The sequence below is a fragment of the Paralichthys olivaceus genome, chromosome 14, assembly GCF_024713975.1.
Source record: "Paralichthys olivaceus isolate ysfri-2021 chromosome 14, ASM2471397v2, whole genome shotgun sequence".
NCBI classification, from domain to species: Eukaryota; Metazoa; Chordata; class Actinopteri; order Pleuronectiformes; family Paralichthyidae; genus Paralichthys; species Paralichthys olivaceus.
The window spans coordinates 8,874,366-8,894,516 of record NC_091106.1 but is presented as its reverse complement, the minus strand read 5'-3'; the positions used below and the strand labels follow the sequence as shown (position 1 = coordinate 8,894,516).

The window sequence follows — 20,151 nt, the reverse complement described above, 5'->3', positions numbered from 1 at the left end:
TTCCCTCACCCAGACTTCCCGGAGGAACAGCCTCTGCTTGTTTATTTCAAGCAGACAGGCCCCGTCAGTCGTGCATTCTGTTACAGATGATAATTATTCATCAAACTGGGTCAGGCTCAAAATGCGCAAAGATTAAAGTCAACAGCAGAGTGAGGTCAAAGCAACTTTATTCACATAGTACAAAGGGCCATTTCAACAAGTCCGCCAATGTGTTCATGTGGCTGTTACACAGACATGAGACTGCTTTTGAAAGTGTGGACTGAAATCTAAAAGCACAAAAAAACAATATGATATGTAGCACTATCATTAAACGCAACATTCCTCCAATAAACAGCAGATCCATTATCTGTCTCTGAGAGAATATTAATTTCTGACTACAAACAATTTGAAGCCTAATATGTTTTATATTTTACCATTTTAGAACATGTGGAAGGAATGTTAAGGTGGTTTAAGAGTAAAGCACCAGTTCAGACCAAAAGAAAAAAAAGAAAATTCAAAACTTCTCGGTAACAATAAGCAGATCCAGAGATCACAAACTAAACCAGTGCCGTTAAAGAAATATTTAATGAGAATAAAATACCTTCCATGCTCATGGTGATGAAAAGTCACAGAGAGAAATGGCAAAGTAAACATCAACATCTGGATAGTGAGAGATGGTTTCCAGCTAAAAATAAGATCAGGAAAAAAAAATCTAGAATAAAAAAAGTGTGTCCCTTTATAAATGGGCATCAAGTCCAGAGATGTTACATTCATACAATCAAAATTTCCTACAGATTTTAAAGTGATTTTTTAAATGAACATTCAAAGGCTTTTAATGATATTTATACATTTGCCTTCTTGACTTCAAGAAGACTTCCCACTCATCAAAAACAAAGATGAGATAAATAAATACATTAAAGCAAATGTAGTTACAGACATGTGGTACTCTGTTGACACAAAACACAGTAAATTAATCAAAGATGACTAAATTAAATTAGGCTTCGGGAGTGCACAGTGCATTCTCAGGGTGTTCAGAAGAAGCTCGTCTTGAGTTTGATGGTCGGTGCAGCCTGCACAGTTGGCTGAGCTTGTCTGGCTGCAGCTTTGGCTTTGTTGCTGGCCTGGTTGGCGCGTATAGCAGATTCCAGACGTGTTTTAAGCTCAGGTGCTGCACCAATAACTATCTTGAAAGCAGCAGGATAGAGGGGTCCAATCCGCATTAAGTTCTGAAGGGCAAACTCATGCAGGCCTCTGGAGGTTTGGGGCGCAGAGGAGATTGCTTTATCATCCAGAAGGTAGGAGATGAGAGTTGGCACAAGAAGAGCCAGCAACTGCACTCCTAAAAACAATAGACATTAAAAAGAAAATTAATTGATTGAGCGTTCAACGAAACATCAACTAATTCTGCAATCAAATAATCATTAAACCTCAAGGAAACATTATTACAAAACATTATTAGATGTTTCTCTGATGTGATGGAAATATGTTATTATTCACTGATAGTTTATAACAAAATCAAGACAATAATAAGAATTTGTCATTTAAATAATAATTAGTTGTAGTCTTGTTGTTGTAAGATTTTTTGAAGAACACACTTTAATGGAACACGTATGGTACTTCAGTGGTTCATTAGACAAAGGCATACTTACGGTTCTGCTCTTCACCCATGCTAACCAGATTCTCCAGGACCCTGATGCCCTCCTGCACGGCCTGCAGCTCGGCAGCAGTCCCCGGCCGACTGCGCTCCACTGCCTTCAGCTTCTCCACCATGAGTGGAGCCAGAGCATGAATGTACGGTGTAGACAGGGCGCGGCTGGAGTGCTGAAACACGGACAACAGCAGCTGGTAACACCGGGCTTGAACCTGTTGCAAAGAGAATTAAATCACTTATTGACATTTGCCGCACGCATCTGGAAAGTCCAAAACACTTTTTTTGTTTGATCGACATTAGTCCAAATTAAGATTCTCAGTCTAGTTCACTCTTCTTTCTATACACCGTGCTCACCCCTGGATCACTTGAGTTCAGTCCATTTCGGAAGCGCTCCATGCAGCCCTTCTGCAGGACCGTCACTCCCACAAGTTCACTGCTGGCTGACAGCAGGAAGAGGGTAATTGCTGTCAACATACTGATCTCATCCATGTCAGGCCTGGACTCATCTACAGAAGTAAACAAACACACAAGCATTTCCATCAGTGAATAATGATGCAATTCTTATTTCTACTTCTTGTCTCCTCCACAGAAAGGCCAGAGGTCACAGTCAAACATCCACATCTTATACTACCTTCTAGGGGTGTAACGCTACATGTATCCGAATGTTACATTTCCGGTACGGGCCTTTCGGTTTGGTTCACATGGGTACCGAAAGAATGCAGTGAATCCATTTCAAATTCCAAGGAACAACTTAATCGAAGAACTGGATGTGCTGTAAACTTGCGGTCATAGTGACTGCAGACAAACATGAGTGTGAAGACCCTCCCTCATCATTAAGGTCTGCTGTGTGGGAACACTTGTGTTTCACAGTCTATAATGACGGATGGACTTAGACGATCATACAATCACAACTGCTGTCAGATATGTAGCTGGTAGCACATGGAACATGTCAACTCCAGAGTGAAAAAACAAGTTCAGTGCAAACCAAGCTCCCAGCGGCATAAAAGCTGCCACTTGCAAATAATTCAGACCCTGTCAAAGCAATAACGAGCGACATAGGTGGTTTTATAACAGCGGACATGTGGCCATTCTCTGTTGCTGAGAATGCAGGGTTCAAACGCACACTGAAAGTAATCAAGCCCCTATTTTACTTTTTACTTTTAGGAAAGACGGACACAGCCATATTCTGCTCAGTTAACCAGGGTTGAATTAAAAAGAAATAAAAAATAAGTTTAATGTTTTCTGTTCCTTTTTTCAATAAAGTACCAGACCGTGACCTCAAAACCGATGGACCTACCGAACTAAGATTTTTGTGTAACGTTACACCTCTACTTCTTTCACAACAAAATTAGCTGGTATACATGTTTTCCAAAATGCAGATAAACCCACTAAATAGGACTCCTTTCCCTGTACCAGTAGAGCAGCTTGCTTCTATTATTTCCCCTGTTGCGAACAATGTCAAAAACGCACCAAAAACTGGGCGCTCTCTCGCCAAGCTGTCTTGCCAAATTAGAATGTTACCTGGGTGTCACATTTACATCACTGCCATTTGGAGCTTGGAGCAGATTAAAAGCCATGTTTACTGCAAAGTCATTTCACCCTAGAGTGAATGCCGATTGTATCCATTCACTTTGCAAGCAAAGGCCAGATGTTAGTGGGTGTTTGTGGGTTTTTTGGCCAGTGGAATAGAAGCTTTATTTGTTTACCTGGCTGTGAGTACTCAAGCACAGATGCAAGGCTGCTCCTCACAAGGCAGGGCCACTGTGTCTGAATACTCTCTGCCCGTGCCAGTGGCGAGGTAATGATGGTCTTGATGCCCTGCAGGGCAGCTGACACAGTTACAGGCACCGAATTGTCAGAAGTCTTAACAGCAGTTTCCCTCAGCACCCCAGTGATTAGAAAGAGCACTGTTGGTAGGATAGTCATGCTTCCTGTAAAGGCAAAAAAATTGAGAAAATCATTTCACCAAGAGAAGCACATTGCTACGTTAATAATATTCATACTTTGTCTCGTACACACAAATACATATAACGGTTTATAAAGTTTATAATAACATCTGACAGTAAAGCACAAATAATCAACAGCAGAATTAGACCTTTTAGTGAGTATAATTTATCATTATCACTTGGTTTTAACATGTCATTACTGTGCAGAAAAGATCTTTGTTGCATATTTTGCGTGGGATGAGTGTGTTGCTGAACTTCGCCTCGGGCCTCACCAGCAGGAGAGCAGAGTGAGGGCAGTTCTGCCAAGATGGAGACCGTGTTGGCCACAAGGCGTGCACTTTCTTCGGGTAGCCGCTGAGGTCTGAGTGGCACATGGCTGGGCGACTCCTTCACACGTGTATTAAGCTGTGGTAAGTGGCGGACCAGGATGAACACGAGCAGCTCCATTGCCGCAAACACTAAAGACTTGCCGGGGACGAGCTCCCCTGTGTCTCCTCCTTCTCCAAGGCCTGGCTGAGAGTCTTTCTCGCCTTCTTCCTCTTTGCCTGAGTAAAATAACACACTGACCTCACTTAATCAAAAAGCTACAATGAGTGTTTTCAGAATACAGCGATATTTAAGAGTAATGCTGTGTAATATCATGTAGAATATGTAAGTTGCTGACCCTTGCTGTTCTTCTGTCTCTGCAGGTGGTCCTGTGCAGCCCTGATGGTCTCCTGTACAACAGCAGTGACCTGCAGCTGAACGGCTAGAGGGTCCCTGGTCAATAGCAACCTGTGGAGCACGTTAAGGAGCTCCACTGCCAGTAGCTGCAAAAATCACATTTACATTAAAGCCGCTGAGTCACACTGGGAATGAGAACAATGAAATTCAGAGAGGGAATGTGTTGAACTCCCGCAGCGAAACGTCTGACACAACATCTGTTAAGGCTCATTTCACAAGCTGTTGTTAGCAAGTGGCCAAGTTTTATACAGAGACATGAAAGACACCCCCCCCTAAACACATTCACAAGCTGTGTCCCACTTCAGGAGCTGTATCCTCACTTTCACACTTCAAGCCCACACTGGCCAAATACGTCATAGGGCCTTGTTTTTTTTTTCCAGAATTTACAGGTCACAACCATGTGTGTCCTTTGAAGCCGTCAGTGTCCTATTATTCCTTGTGTGGTGGTCAGTTTACATGTCAACCTTTAAGGTCAGTAAACATCACATGACCATATCATATTTACCAGATATTTGCATTGTGGAGGTGATCAGTTACTAGTAAATATAACACTTGATCTAAACCAATGAGATAACTACTGCTAGGTGTAAATAACAAATGCCATCATTAAATCTACTGTTTCTTGTGTGATGCTTTCAGAACATATACCAACAGTGCCATCAGACTGGGAATCATGTCATCCCGATTTTAATTGTGAACAATTTTAAGAGAGAGCTTCCAAAATCCAAATAAGCAAATATAAATGTAGCATCTGACTGAAAACTGTAAACTCCATGTTTAATGTTGTATTCATTTTTAACAAAATAAAAATTCTACAATAGCAGTGCACATCTTTCTCCATCCCATTCCTCCTTACATCTGTCATTTCTCCACTCTGGCTTTTGTATTTACCTGATCCACTGCGATGTGGGTCTTAGCACAAGGAGATTCTAGCAGAGTGTACAGTGCCCAAAGACAAGACATCACATGCTCAATGGGCTCCTCGGGCCGGGGGAAGCAAAGAAACTCTATACTGACACCTGAGAGACAGAACACAAAAAGCACTTAGGATGTTTTCAGGTCATTTTCTTTTTCTTCCTCTCATCCACTTCAATGATGCAAGGTGGATCCACAGCTGTAATACAAAGCACTTCCTCTTTGCTTGTTTTAAATCTGAGTATATCAGGAACAAATTACTCTAAAAGCTCTACACCACAGACGATGCTTGTATGTCTCTTTACCCAACATTAGATGCATCTTGTCATTGACTGACTCCTCAAAGGTCTTTGTAGTGGAAAGGGCTCCTTGAGGGAGGTTAGGAGTCTTGGAGGGAGCTGAAGGGGCTTCTTCTTTCTCTTCACCAAACCCAGTGCTGCTCAGCCAAAGGGCCACAGCATGCAGGACAGGGGCCCAAGAGCTGCGGTAGTGGATCCTTGCTGTGTCTATAGTCTCCGGAGTATAAAATTCTCCACCTGAAATCAGACACAGTTGAAGTCAAAATAATTTTACATTTTAATACTTGACAATGCATGTTCACTGGAGAATATACTATATAGTACAAGTGTTATTAGAACAAAAGTAAAGCAAAGAACTCAAAAATCAGATACCATCTCCATGTTCTAGTAGAAACACTACAAGTCTACATTATCTAATGTACTTATGTTTATAGATCAAATGAAACAGGGAAAGGTCTCATTATTTGTTTAGAATCTGGCAGTTAAAAATCTGTCCTCTACCGTCAGGTGGCAGCTGACTAGAGAACTCGGCAGGCAGGGTGAGCAGAGCATAGTCTCGCAGCATGGCCAGCCACAGGCGGCTCAGTGATGGCAGCTCTGGCTGAACCAAGATGATGAGACTGTCGGGCGGAAGAACGTTGGCACCCACATCCTCCTCATCCTCCTCATCATCTACACTTCGCACCGGCTTGGCAGGCTTAGACTCTGCTTCTTTTTTGATCTTCATCGCCACCACATACACCTGAGAGACCGAGAGTATGTACAATCAGATTTATTCTGCAAATCATGTACAATTAAACAAATATGGGACAGACAATCAGGGTCTTCAGTCTCACCTCAGCCCAAGCCTTCAGCACAGCCAGTTTCTCCATTGTGGTGGCACTTTCACTGTACAGCTGACTGGATGAGCCCTTCCCAGCCTGCACCTTGTCCAGCGATGACACCAGCAGGTTGTGGACTCGCCGCAGGTCATTGAGGTCACTTACCACACCACTTCCAATCCATGCACTACACACCTGCAGTCACATAGTGGGGTCAAGGTAATATATGGCATAATCAATTGACCTTTTAGCTGTTATTTCTCTTCCACCTCATCAGAAAAATTAAAAACCTATGTTGCATAACAGAGCACTCAAGGCTGATTAGCCATCATAGGTACCATTAAGGGAGGTGGGGGTGTCAAGGAACAGTTATTAATAAATAGGACTGACATGTAAGGGTAGAGCAAGTAGAACAGATTCATAAGATTGCAGATCAAGGAGAGTTGTAATTAGTGTCATGTGACCAAGGGCAGGAGTCTGAGAAGGCTTTTCTTTCAAAAGAGTTACCAATGTATTATGATGTAAATGTAGTACTGTAATACGATATTACATCATCGTACTACATGGTGTATATGTAGTACTGTAATACTTAGAAACCTTGCCGCATATTTGCTCATCCAAACTGTAGTATTTCTCTGTAAGTCATGTGAAGTGACCCAGCAGCTCCATAATATATCTACAGGATACTCTTTTAATAGTGTATTAGTTTTAACACATTTGGGATAAAATGTATAATTGATATTTATTTTCCTTTTTATGTTTCTTGAGCCAATCATTCAAAAAAAGAAAAGAAAAATCCTGAATTCAAACATGAAAAAATTGTTTGAACCGACATAAAGTCTCAGACAGAGAAAAGGGGAATGTCACAAAGGGGTTTTTAATTATACTGCTGACAGGCATGTTTGTTGTTATTTCCCCCTGTCACTCATTCTTCACATCAGTCAAATAAGTCAAAGCGTATTGAGGCAGAAAACCTGACACTCATGGGTTCTACAGGGACGATGACTCACTGTGCAGTGACAATATACAGTTGTTTTGCTACCAAAACTTCAAAATGTGTGTATATGTAAGAGCAGCTGCTCTGCAGGAAAGTTTCTGGATGTGATTGGCATGTCTACATTTCTACAGTGAACACGTCAGAAAGGTTGTGAATTCTTTTGAAAGAATATTAGTGAGAAATGTAAACTATATTCGTTTTAATTTTCTTCATATTGTTTGTGTCTTACCTGGCATGCCTTAGCTGTTATATCAGACGGTGTGTCAGGGGAAAATGCAGGTCTAAGGGCAGCTCCGACCTAAATGCACAACATGATTGGCAAAACTTAACATTTTCTGTGTCACCATCAATTCATCACTTTTGTGCCGTAATGCAATTTGATTTGGACTCACATTGGCCTGGTATTGTTCCAGGATAACGTGCCCTGGGAACTCTGGCTCTGGTACTGATGCAAACTTTTTAATGATGTCCTCCAAGGCCTGCAGGCCAGCCATCCTAAGCTGGTTACTGTGGTCAGTTGCTGCCATGAAGGCCATGCGGATGAGGTCAGACAAATGGAGCACCAACAGATCTCCTGGACGGGAGGAAAAAGCACAAGGACTGTGTGAGGAATAGAAATTAATATCTAATCATCATACCGATTTTGACCTCATTGAGGAGGAGCATTAATCATTCAGAAAACATAATTTATTACAATTTATTCTGTGTATTTCAATATTTCCAGGTCATTGTTAAAGGGTTGACATTTTCCCTCCGCTGAGGTCTGTTGTATGCTTTAATCATCTTCCACTTCATATAAAATTCTCTGAAGATTACATACAGATTGGAACAACAAATCAGTTTTCAGTGTGTGCTTGCAGTGATTCAAAAGAAACCAGATATCGACCTTGAGGCTGAGGTTTAATTGAGTTTTAGCTGAAGTGCACCTTTCAAGGGATTAGTTGGACACGCCAACCTGCACACCAACCATCCACTCAATCCCAGTTACTAAATTTGGCTTAGCTGCTTCCAGAGCTGCAAATTAACTTCACTATGTACTTACTGTCTGGCCAGTAAAATTCTTCCTTTCTTTCAAGGAGTTTATATAAATCCTGTCTCCTTTATCTGTCAGGTAAAAAGATACCTCCTTTTTTTCTTACTCATCTCAAACAGTTTCTATCTTTACATAAAAGCATATGAATGAGCTTCTTCAGCAGCTGACACTAGAACTGCCTTGTAGTTGCAAAAAAATTTACTGTATAAACTCAGTCCAAAAAATTAATTAATTTAATTGGACTCAGGAAAGATCACAGGAGGCATAAATCAATCACAAATCCTTAAGCGAACTCTGAGCTTCTCTGCTCTGGCAGCATGGTGGATTGTACCTTTGGGATTCTTGGCTTTTGCAGAGCGGGCAGTTGCCAGGTCGAAATGCGCTTTGTCTGCATTCTCACACAGCAGGATGATGCGGCACAAGCAGTCTGCAGCAAAGACCCGCGTCACCCAGCGTGGAGCCACAGAGGGCTTGGACTTGTCATCTTCACCCAGGCCTGTGAACATGGTGTCATCGTCCATCTCGTCTTTTTTCTCTGAGTCCTCCTCATCTTTTTCCACCTCGAATGTAACCGCTCCACCTACTTCTGAAAGGGGACATGAACAACAGTTGGATGGGCTACAACAATTAATTTGACTTATCGTTTGACTCTGCTTTGTGATATTTGCTTTTTTTCCTTTTCATTTTAAATTTCCTCAGAGAAAGAAAATGATAACGTGTCATATTTGGTTGTTTTCGGGGGTGCCCAGTAGGGTAGTGGGTTGTGCCAGCACCCCATGTATAGAGGCTACAGTCCTCGCTTCAATGGGCCCCAGTTTGGACCCTGCATCGTCCGGCCCTTTACTGCATGTCATTCCCCCTCTCTCTGCCCCCTGCTTCCTGTCTCTCTCCAACTGTCCTATCATTAAAGGCATAAAAGCCCCAAAAATATATATTTGGTTGTTTTCTGGTTTTACCTGTAGTTGCTGCCAGGACATCCTTACAGAGTTTCAGCCAATGAGAAAGCTTTTCCACAGCAAGAGACGACAGCATGTGGCCCAGTGTATCATGGATATCAGAACACAGCTTCCTGTCTGTCTCACGGTCCAGCATGCCAAACAGAACACCCTCCAGACCGGTCTCTGTGATGTTCAGATCTGAACCAAGGGAAAATTCAACAATGAAAGAGTCACAGAGTCTCGCTGAGGTATAATGACGAAACAGACTGCTCTCGTCAGGTTCACAATTTGTACTCACTGATTGCAGTGTTGTCTTTGCTGTCTCCTGCTCTCCTTGCTAGGCTCATGGCATACTCGCAGACCTCTGCTGCCTCTCGCTGGGCCAGCTGTCTCAGGCAGGCCACAGCAGCACGACGCAGCAACAGGTGAGAGCTGCATAGGTGCACCTGCAGGGAACCCATAGCAAATAATTAAATTATGATTATGATCAGGACAAACTATGAATCTAACTTGTAATCTGAAACATATCTCTTACACAGAGACAGGGCACCAGGCTGGACAGGTTGACATGGCGTGGAGCGAACATGTGCAGTTGCTGCAGACATGAGATTGCAGCTGCCTGCACAAGGGAGTCAGAGTGGTCCTGCATTATGGCACAACCAACCAGGCAGGATGAGCGGATGGTGGAAATAGTGGCTCCATTTCCTAGGAATTAGGATCAGGTTAGGGAGAGATTAGGAGAAAAAGACAAAAACTATTTCGTCAACTATTAATCAGTTCGAGGATACACAGTGTATCTGTCCTTCTGCTTCTGTAGCCACTAGTGGATTAAAAGTGATGACACTGCTATCTGCTGGCCAGAAGAGGGCCTATTACATTTAAGTGGCCTTTGAAGAAATGATTGAATCAAATGCCAAAGCCACAGTGTTACAAAGGATAGTTCCAGTCTTGTTTCTGCCATAAATACCCTGTAATTCGGGTCCCACAGTGGTGATGAGAGCTCCCAGACAGCGACCCAAACACTGATGCACCTCTGTGTGAGATGGTGGCACGGTGAGGAGCAGGGTGAGCACCAGGGACAGAGTGGGCTCCACGTAGCCTCTGTACATGGGACCACTGGAGTCGACGATTAGAGCCAGAGAGTGAAGAGCCCATGTCTGACAAGAAAATAAATCATTGACGGAATCTGAATTAATAATGTCTAAAGCAAAGACGATGAAACAAAGCCTGATGGTTTTTTTTAAATCTAATTATGATTAGACATGAAATACAATATGATAAAACAACATCCAAATAAACCAAACTATAGTCCAGTTTAAAGAGAAGAAGCTAGGGGACAAAAAAATCAATTAAACTACTTCAGCTCTCCTATTCTCAATCAACAATGAGTGAATGATAATACACAGTAAATACACTCTACCTGGACCTCATGAGACGACCCATCCTGGGCCAGAGCCAATAGGATACTGACACTGGTCTTTAAGTGCTGGCCTGAGCCAATTCCTCCAACATATCGATGCAGACAGCCAAGAGCCAGTGAATGGCCTGTCCTTGAGACTACGTCACGGGCCGACTTCAATCTGGGAAGGGAGGAGGAGGGATATGGATTGTATGATAAAAGCCAAGGACAGACAGGTAGTTCAAGAGAGATTAATAAGAATCGATGACTGAAATTATTACTGAAAAGATGTTTGACCTCCAAAAACACTTATTGTCTATGTATAATGAGTATGAGTTCACCAAGTATCCCTTAATCTGAACAGGAGAAATAACACAGATTATACCAATATGAAATTCCTACTTGTCGAAGCTGGTCTGTGCCATTCTGGCGATGAAGGTAGCCTCTCCCACAACTTGAGCCATCCTGCCCAGGGCCTCTCCAGCAGCACAGCGCAGAATGGGGTTAGGATTGTCCAAAGCTCCCATCACCAGGGCCAGCGCTGATTTACGCACCTCATCGGGACCCAGAGTACTCTTGTTCTCGGCCAAACCCTTCAGTTGAGCAGAGAGAACACATTATCTCTCATTGTCTATATAAACTGAATAATGAAATATGATACTCCTCTCTTAAGAGAGTATACAGCAAATTCTCCCACCTTGAGGGCACTAAGGACTGCAGTAAAGATGTTCAGTTGGACTGCCTGCTGTCGAACACCTTTAGCCTGTTTTATACACTCTGCAAAGTGGTCTAGCATCTGCAGCCTGAATCATACACAAAGTTGGAGGGGATTCATTAAAACAAGCATGCTACAGAGACTCTCTGCAGTTCAGTGGTTAATATGAATAAAGAATAAACCAACATAGGAACAAACAAATTTACAAAAATATTATGCTAAATGTTGCAAATACAAATATAAGACTACTTCACCTGTGTTTGAATGACACGTGGGGGAAAACCACACCAAACAGAGCCACAGAGGCATCGATGACAGACACACCCAGAGGAAGAGGTCCTGGGATGGCCTCGCCTACAGGGACACGCAGGTAGATGGAGGAGGGATCATGTTCCAGAGCTCCGCTTCCAGACGCACTGTTGGGCTGTAGCTGTTTGTAAACAATAATACAGTAAAATGAACAAAACAAACATTGTACAGGAAATAACATAATAATAGTGGCTATCATTGCTCTTTGCCAATTACGACAAGCCAAACAGGATATTTATCGATTGTGGAAACACACACAAACAGTATCAACATTTATTTAGAGATTTTGACTGACCTGATCCTCGATGGACTTGTGGTCAGTCTCTTGTAGCCAGGAGCCCATGAGCACACTGTCGTCATAGTGACAGAGAGAGCGCAGCAAAGAGGTGGTGGTGTTGGCCGAGTTGTCAGTCAAAGTGAACTCCGCCACCAGCTCCCTCAGGAGGGCATTGAAACTTCCTACACAAGAAGGGCAAAGGGTTTAAAACACCTTTTTTCAAATATTTATAGCTTCCCTGGAAAATGTATGTAGACAGAAGTAACTATTTTACCTTCATATGTCTTTGGAGGCAATAGAGCCAGGATGTCATATAACCTGAGCCTCACCATCGCTGCGCTTGCTTTCAGATGAGCACCATGAACCTTAATGATGGCAGGGACACTGAAAAAGGCAAAAACATAAAAATAATTAGACACATTAACAGAAAACAATCGACTATAATAAAACTAATGAAGAGTGTTTACAAAAATGCTGAAATCCCAAGGCAAAGAAATAACAATGATAAAAAGCATCACACTCACTGAGACATCATGGTCATTGCACATTCAATGGGTGTCATCAATCTCCGGATCACATCTTCTGTAAGCAGCTCGGGACAGTGGGCCACAAAGCTACGCATGGCTACAGACGAAAGGAACAGGAGAGTTTGTCAGAGCAGTGTCTGCTGATATTAAAGAGTGTTTGAAGGTGGACAGGAAGATGTTTCTTTACCACAAAGAGCTCCAGCTCGGCCCTCCAGGGTGACCTGCCAGGTGAAGGAGTCTCCCCTGGCCTTTTCTGCCTCCAGCTCCTTCTGGGAGCGAGGAAACACATTCCTCCACAGCAGCAGCATCTTAGGGAGGTGATAGCGAACAAGGGAGGGACCTGGGCACAAACACAACATAGTGATCATGCTGGCAGTGACAGGGAGACAATATTTCTGACAAATCAAAGCCAGGAGATACACAATGTATGCAAGACTCACCAAGAGTCATGAGGGCCCCTAACAGAAGCCATCCAGCCTGTGTGCGCTGCAGGGACAGTCGACTGTTCTGAGCAGCTGTTCGCAGAAGATCTTCAGCTATGCTCACAACCAACTACAAGAAAGAAAAGCAGATAAGTTAATCTTAAAATCTATACAGGGCATTCAGTAAGGTGCACACAGGAAGTCAACTAGGGTAAGACCTGACAAAGAAGGAACCCATAAGAGTGAATCAAAAATGTATCTAAGAGCCATTACAAGCTGCACACCTTGCCCTTGGAGTGGGGGATACCCAGTGGACACTGGTGTACGCCTCCCAGCAGGGCAGCCATCGCAAAGCTGTAGCCGCTCACAGCTTCAGGTGAATTCTTCAAGTTGTTGATTCTCTCTGCGCAGCGGTCCAGCAGCGGGGTCAACTGATATGGTAGAGCCACGGCAACACAGCGCAGGCACCAGGCAGCCGCCAAACGAGCTGCCATGCTTGGGTGCAGCAGCACTGAGGTCACAGTCTCAAGAAGTCCTAAGGAAATGAATGTGAAATATGATTTCGAGATTTGTACTCATGTGATTCACCTTCAGATACAAAAGAAAACTTTTGAGCCCCTAGCGGTTGCAAGCATCTAGACATCAGCAAGAACGCAGGTACTGGAGCCGGGTCCTGAGGAAGTGGTCAACACTACTTTGTACATAATGAAGAGGAGCAAAGTATGAACTGTATCCAGGAGTATGCATGTTGAGCTGTTTTTGTCAATTTGGCTGTTCCATTATCTGTCATTTACATAACTGGGAATGGATACCGGGAGAAGCCTACTCTCTTCCTTGTTTATGTTAGGCAATGGTTGACAAAATTCCTTTGTGACAGAAATAAAGTTGTAATTTTTATGTGATAACCACAATGTCTATCGCAATGACACTTTTGATTACTATCATAAAAGATAGTTTAAGCCAGAAAGTTGTGAGTAGCAAAGGTGGATGCTCAAAACACATAAAAATGTACAGAAGATGTAGGCTAATGTCATGATGGCTAAGTAAGTGATTTTTCATTCATTTCATTTTCATTGTGATCTGTGTAAATCCAGCTTGTGTTTATAAAATTAAATCAACTTAAGAGTTTAGGAGCACTAAAAAGCATGTCCAACTGAATATTTTATCTCACCTATAGAAGGCTCCTGGATGAACGGTGAAGCTGTGGCACTCAAACTCTGGACTAGACTGCCCAGTTCTTTCAGGGCACACACCATAACATGCTGGCTGGCAGAGACGTCAGCTGCCCCAGCCTTGTTCTCTCCACTAATGTCATTCACAACTGCCTCTGAAAGAAAATTCAAGAATGAGAGATAATAAACAACAATGTACTTGTAAGTTATTATTGTGTTTAATATTATTAGTTAACTTATTGATTTGCAATTTAGATTGTGTGCATCATTGATGGATAAAGTGGTCCTCAATCCAAAGCAACTTAGATTGACGTTTTCTCAGAAATACAGGACTTTGAAGAAGATAATTATCATCCTCTACCACTAAATATGGTTTAGCTTTTAAATACGGACTGAATGACCACATTAGGCCATGCATTGTTGTCACACATAATCACTCTGCCAAGTTCAGCAAATACAGAACTACTAATTTAAAATACAGAAGAGGACACTGTTGTATGTCCCAAAAACTTGGAACTCTGAGGATTTTCTTTAAATGCAAAATGTTCATTAAATAGCTGATAAGGCCGTTTGATGACAATTTATCAATAATTGAAATCCTCAGAGCTGGCAGAAGTCAAGACACATAACATATAAGGAAAAAGTAGATTAATAAATTACTTCAGGAAGAGATTTAAAGTGGCTTCTTGAACTGCAACAACTAAACTGAACTGTTTTTTTTTTTTACCCACACAACTTGGGATACGGGGAAGTGAGTGTAGTATACAGAAGGGAACATACACTAAGAAGTCCCTCTTCCACATTTGGCTTGTAACATTTTCCGAAGCCACTTTAGGCAAAGACATTTCTCATTCCTCTAGTCTAACAAACCCTGTTCATAACTGGTATTAAAATCTGTCCTGACAGATCTGAAGTGGAGAGCGTTAATCTTGTCTGTTCACACCCAATCATACTTATGATTTAATTTAATTTATTTACAAACAAATCCATGTGTGGACACTGCGAGCATAAAAATATGTTGAAACTGTAGTTGGTCAGAGATTTCAGCTGTCCTTTTTATATATTTATATCACACAGCAAAAAAGAATGTGTCCCAGACTACTTCCAAATATGGTTTGAGTGACTGAATCTCAGAAAACATTCTGAACGCATTTGGGCACGTTCACACATGTACTTAGCGCAGACCAGTTGTGATTGGGTCACTCAGGATGGACGTTAATACCAGACCTGAACGGGGTCACAGATCCGGCTGGTTGGAAAAGCTACAAGCGGCAAGTCTAGAGTGAACAATGAAGTACCCTGGACCACGTCTTGAGAAACACCAACATTCAACATCTGTTTCAAATTCTGTCTCAACATCAATGAATAAATAATCAATTAATAAGAAAATATATAGTGGATCGGCATACTTTACAAAAGTTTAAAGGTTGCAAAGCAAATCAGAGTAAGAGTCATCCCTTTTAAGTGACATAAAGGTGATTATAAAACTGATGTGTTGTTCTAGAGCAAAAATTGTAACAAAAATAAACAAAACTATATGATGGACAAACATATGAAGTAAATATGAATTATTGTTGCTGTGGTGGGGAGAAATGGCTCATTCCTATTATGTGTCTGTGAATGTAATGGCACATGCAGTTATTTCTGCTAGTATCAGCTGGTAATGCGTCAACAGTCGAGAGAGTTTTGTCATTAGATCCTTAGGGATTGGAACGCAGTACCAGAATGAAAATTCACAGGCAAACAGCCATGAAAGCTATGCAATAATGCATGCATGCGTAACTCTAAAGCTGAGCTGGCTGTGGATTATTTTATTGACATTATGATGCTGTCTGTGGTTAAAAATAGATGTAGAGAAAGAAGAGAGTGATCCAAAGGAAGCGAGAGCAGGAAGCAAGAAACAAAGCAGAATAGGGGAAGCCAATAGGGAAAGCCATCTCCGCACACAACACACGACAGAAAAGAAAACCCATCTCTGTATGCAGCACAAGCAAAAACCATGCAACAATTTATGAAACTGAGTGAAGGGTGGAGTAAAAATGATAATAATGGATGAGTACTTACTCTGCAATGCTCTGAACCGAGATATTTCCCCCCCATCCTCCTTACCCACAGCCCTCATTTGCTTGCTGATGGCTTGGCAGATTTCTTTGCCAGCTGCAATTTGTGCCTTCTCTCCAAGTAAACCTCCAAGGGTGGCACGAAGCATGAAGGAGACACAGCGGCGGGAGTACACCGCCTCGACGTGTGTCTGAGTGGCCCGCGGGTGGGACACTAGGTCCAAAACATGGGACAGGAATGTGGCAAAGTTACGCTCCAGCCACTGGCCACCAAGTGTGGTCACAAACACAACGTAGGCCTGAGGAGAATAAAGAAAGATTACATGTGGTGGTTCAATCAGACAATGCAGCCTCTAATTATTCTTGAGGATTCAACTCACCTGTGTGATGCCCACCCGCACCTCCCTGCTGACAGAGCCTCCCCCCTTCAACATCTCCCCGCCACTCTTTAGGAAGCCAGATCCACCACGCAGAAATCCAGTGGCCATGAGCTCCAGCACCTCCTCAAGAGTAGCTCGCTTCACATTCTGTCGCATCACTGAGGAAAAGAGGATTAAGACCGTGAAGAATAAAAGTGGTGAGCAAGTCTACTTAACTTGAACCTCTCAGAAACTCTTTTAACCTACCAGCTGCTTGTTTGGGCATCAATGCAGTAGCCATGACTGTCCCCAGCAGTTTGGCCACTGCGACCCGGACGCCATAGTTGGATCCTTCCAGGGCCTTGAAACACAAGGTGGCCAAGTTCTCCAGTTCTGTGGTCCACATGAAGACTGCCTCATTCTGCAGCTCCAAAAGGCACTGATCAGAGGAGCAGAATAAAGATGGGAGACATTTTAGTGACATTTGTATTATGTACTTTATGTGAAGAAAACATCTGCTGTGTTTGTCAATTTAAGAGCAAATGATTCATTTTACATCATGTGCGTATAAAAACTATAAAGATTATCAGTTCACAAAGTATGTATAAATACATGCAATTGGTGTCATATTTACTAAAGAGGAAATTGTCTTTGCGCAACACATCTGGCTTTGGTCGACATAAATGACGAAGCAAAAACAGAAGTGAATAGTACTTTTGTACTCCTAATGGCATTTGCTTTACAAATCTACTACGGGGAAAAACCTTAAAAGATTGCCCAAACATTGAACACTGGTCTCTACTTGTTTGTGCTGAACCGCCAAGTACAGCTTTAAAAGTTATAAAGAAGCTACAGGTGTTTTTAAACCACGTTGTTTTTAGGGGGATGAGCTCTGAACATTACACTGTATGATGTTTCCGGGCTTTGTAAGAATCCTCCACCATTGCAAGGGAACTTTACAATCATTCAGCAGGATGACACACAACAAAAACCCTACCTACGAAATCTAATATACATTTCTTAAATTATTTACAAATCCCCTGAAACATTTTTCTTAGACCAACCTTTGCTACAGCACAGCGTACGGCCATGGACCTGTCTGTGAGTAGAGAGCGGGCATTCTTGTAGATGTCTCTGTGACATGAAGCTGCAGCCCCACCCAGCCCACCTAGCACCTTCTGCAGGCTCAAGAGGATCTCTCCTCTGCCTTGGGACTAGAACAACAAAATAAAGGAAACGTAAAGGAGAATAATCAAAGAGATGTCACATCACTTTTAGAATTTGTTACCCATTACTTTTCCAATAGTCCAATATACCATTTGACCAAATACATATCTGCAATAAAAGATAATGGAGAACTGCATTCCACTTCAATTTCCCTATTTTAACTGCTTGAAGTCTCACCTCTGCACTCTTTAATGCCTTCAAAAGATTATTAATTGTGTCTGGAAAGGAGCTTCCCAGCATCCTCCCCATCTTCTCATAAAAAGCTCCAACACATGCCACTGCAGCACTACAAGAAAAGATTCAGTATATATTAAAATCCTCACAGATCACTTCTAACTATTGGTTAAACAATGTAATGAAATAATCAGATGAGATTTCAGAATCCCATGCACCTATACTAAAACACTGCAGAGGTACCACAGTAGCTTAGGGGTTAGTAAGGAAGCCTTGACCCTACATCTACAGCTGTAACCAGCAGGTACAGATGAATAATGAATGAAACATGTAGGACAACACTGATGCATCATTAACCACTGAAACACAGCATACTGCTCATATGCATTGAATCCCCTCTTTAAACATGTCATTCTGCAGATTAACATTTGGCTTAACCCTAATACCCTTGGAGATTATCTGATAGTATTGTATGCCTGAAGCTCTAAAAGCAGCACTGAACAGATTATATCTAAATGCAAACATCTCAAATATACACACTGGCTGTATTTTAAAAAATGACCAATGGAAAAAACAAACACACAGCTAAAATTAAATAGAATCTTACAGTTTTGTTGGCAAGTATGCAGGTGTGTCATCTTTGCTTTTAATGATTTCATTGCATTTATCCAGAGTCTGGAAAACAGTGAACGTGTCACCGATGCTGTAGAGGGTGGCGAGATTTTTGGCCAGTAGTTTTCTTGTTGGTGGTCCTGGAGCACTGCTGATCAGCCCCGTCAGCTGTTCCACCAGCTTCTTCTGCTTCTCCTTCACATCCACCTACCAGCGAAACACACACAATGAAGTCACACAGTGCTTCTGATTAGACTTGCTCAGGAAAAAATAGGCAAAAAATTAAAATCTGTGTGGTCACCTTATTTGCAGCCACCAGCACTTTATCCAAGAAGCGAAGCCATTCAAAGATGAAGACAGGCCTCTTTGCTTCAGTGATCTGGGCCAGGGCATCTTCATTGAGCAGCAGACTGTGAGCTAGCTCCATGGTGAGGACCTGACGACACAGCGCTGTACTCTCCCGCCTCTGCAATGTTATATTAGAGGATGTGCCTTGTCAGTGCATGTCTCTAACATTCTCCATTATTACAGACAGTACATGTCTCTATTATTCTCCATTATTGGAGATAGTACATGTCTGATATCTCCATTATTAGAGACAGTTCATGTTTCAATTATTCTTGATTACTGGAGATAATACATGTTTCTATTATTTTCCATTATTAGAGACAGTACATGTCTCTTATATCTCCATTATTAGAGACAGTTCATGTTTCAATTATTCTTCATTACTGGAGATAATACATGTTTCTATTATTCTCCATTATTAGAGACAGTACATGTCTCTTACATCTCCATTATTATTCTCCATTATTAGAGACAGTACATGTCTCTTATATCTCCATATTAGAGTCAGTACATGTTTCTATTAATTCCCATTATGTTCCATTATTAGATGTCTCTTATATCCTCCATTAAATACATGCACAACCTTTGTTATAATACTATCGATAAAAACTATGCTGCAATATTAATCGACACTGTTTTATTGCCCTACTCCCTCACTCACATTAGCTACAACCTATAAAGCATCACAACAGCTCTAGCTTTACTAAAGATCTGTGGACATTTGACGTCCTTGCAATGATTTCATCAGGTTTGAAGCAGACACACAAGTCAATACGAAGGGACAGCAGCTGTCCGTGGTGTAGATGGTTATTCCTCGTATAAAATGTAGCTTTGACAGTTATAAAGCTGAGAAGCTGCGTTGACAGCTGCCTCCCTCCAGCTGTTGACAGGCGAGCTAGTTAGCATGCTAAGCTAGCTTCCTCCTAAGAAGAAGAAGAAGAAGAAGCGAAACTCCGGAGACACATTCTCAGACAAACAGAGGGTCCGCTGGCTAACGCCACATCTCAACACGTTCAAATGTTCAGAAACAACACAGCAACAACACCTTCCTAAAAGACGGGACACACAAAAGCAAACTGTTCATCCTACCTGTGCTTCGACAACCCAGGATGAATGACGACGAGTGTCGGTGGTGTCGCATTTGAGTGACTCCGATGAGAAACGAGTTAAATGACACGCACAGAATGCAGATCTAAAACGACATAAATGCTGTTAAATGACGTCCCATCGTTTCCAGTTGTCTGTGCG

General features: G+C 42.1%; 1 protein-coding gene across 3 annotated transcripts; it reads right to left on the bottom strand.

Annotated features, from left to right (window-relative positions):
* Positions 1–150: 150 nt before the first annotated feature.
* Positions 151–20,133, bottom strand: heatr5b (HEAT repeat containing 5B). Of its 3 annotated transcripts, none has more exons than XM_020106902.2 (36): positions 19,993–20,133; positions 18,857–19,021; positions 18,551–18,762; positions 17,947–18,055; positions 17,607–17,756; positions 16,810–16,981; positions 16,564–16,721; positions 16,188–16,482; positions 14,123–14,278; positions 13,236–13,486; positions 12,970–13,081; positions 12,717–12,869; positions 12,527–12,626; positions 12,277–12,386; positions 12,021–12,184; positions 11,671–11,846; positions 11,399–11,504; positions 11,104–11,294; positions 10,723–10,882; positions 10,270–10,459; positions 9,838–10,007; positions 9,601–9,748; positions 9,321–9,500; positions 8,696–8,950; positions 7,724–7,905; positions 7,561–7,629; positions 6,350–6,529; positions 6,015–6,255; positions 5,520–5,750; positions 5,191–5,318; positions 4,241–4,385; positions 3,849–4,121; positions 3,337–3,561; positions 1,985–2,136; positions 1,629–1,842; positions 151–1,318 (listed from the first exon to the last, which is right to left on the bottom strand). In XM_020106902.2, the coding sequence occupies exons 2-36, from the start codon at positions 18,980–18,982 to the stop codon at positions 1,011–1,013; spliced, it is 6,192 nt and encodes a 2,063-aa protein (XP_019962461.2). In that variant the 5' UTR covers positions 18,983–19,021; positions 19,993–20,133; the 3' UTR covers positions 151–1,010. The 3 variants fall into 3 exon arrangements, with proteins under 3 accessions (XP_019962461.2, XP_019962462.2, XP_019962463.2); XM_020106903.2 differs by having other exon boundaries at positions 8,696–8,947; XM_020106904.2 differs by having other exon boundaries at positions 16,233–16,482.
* Between the last annotated feature and the right edge of the window lie 18 nt (positions 20,134–20,151).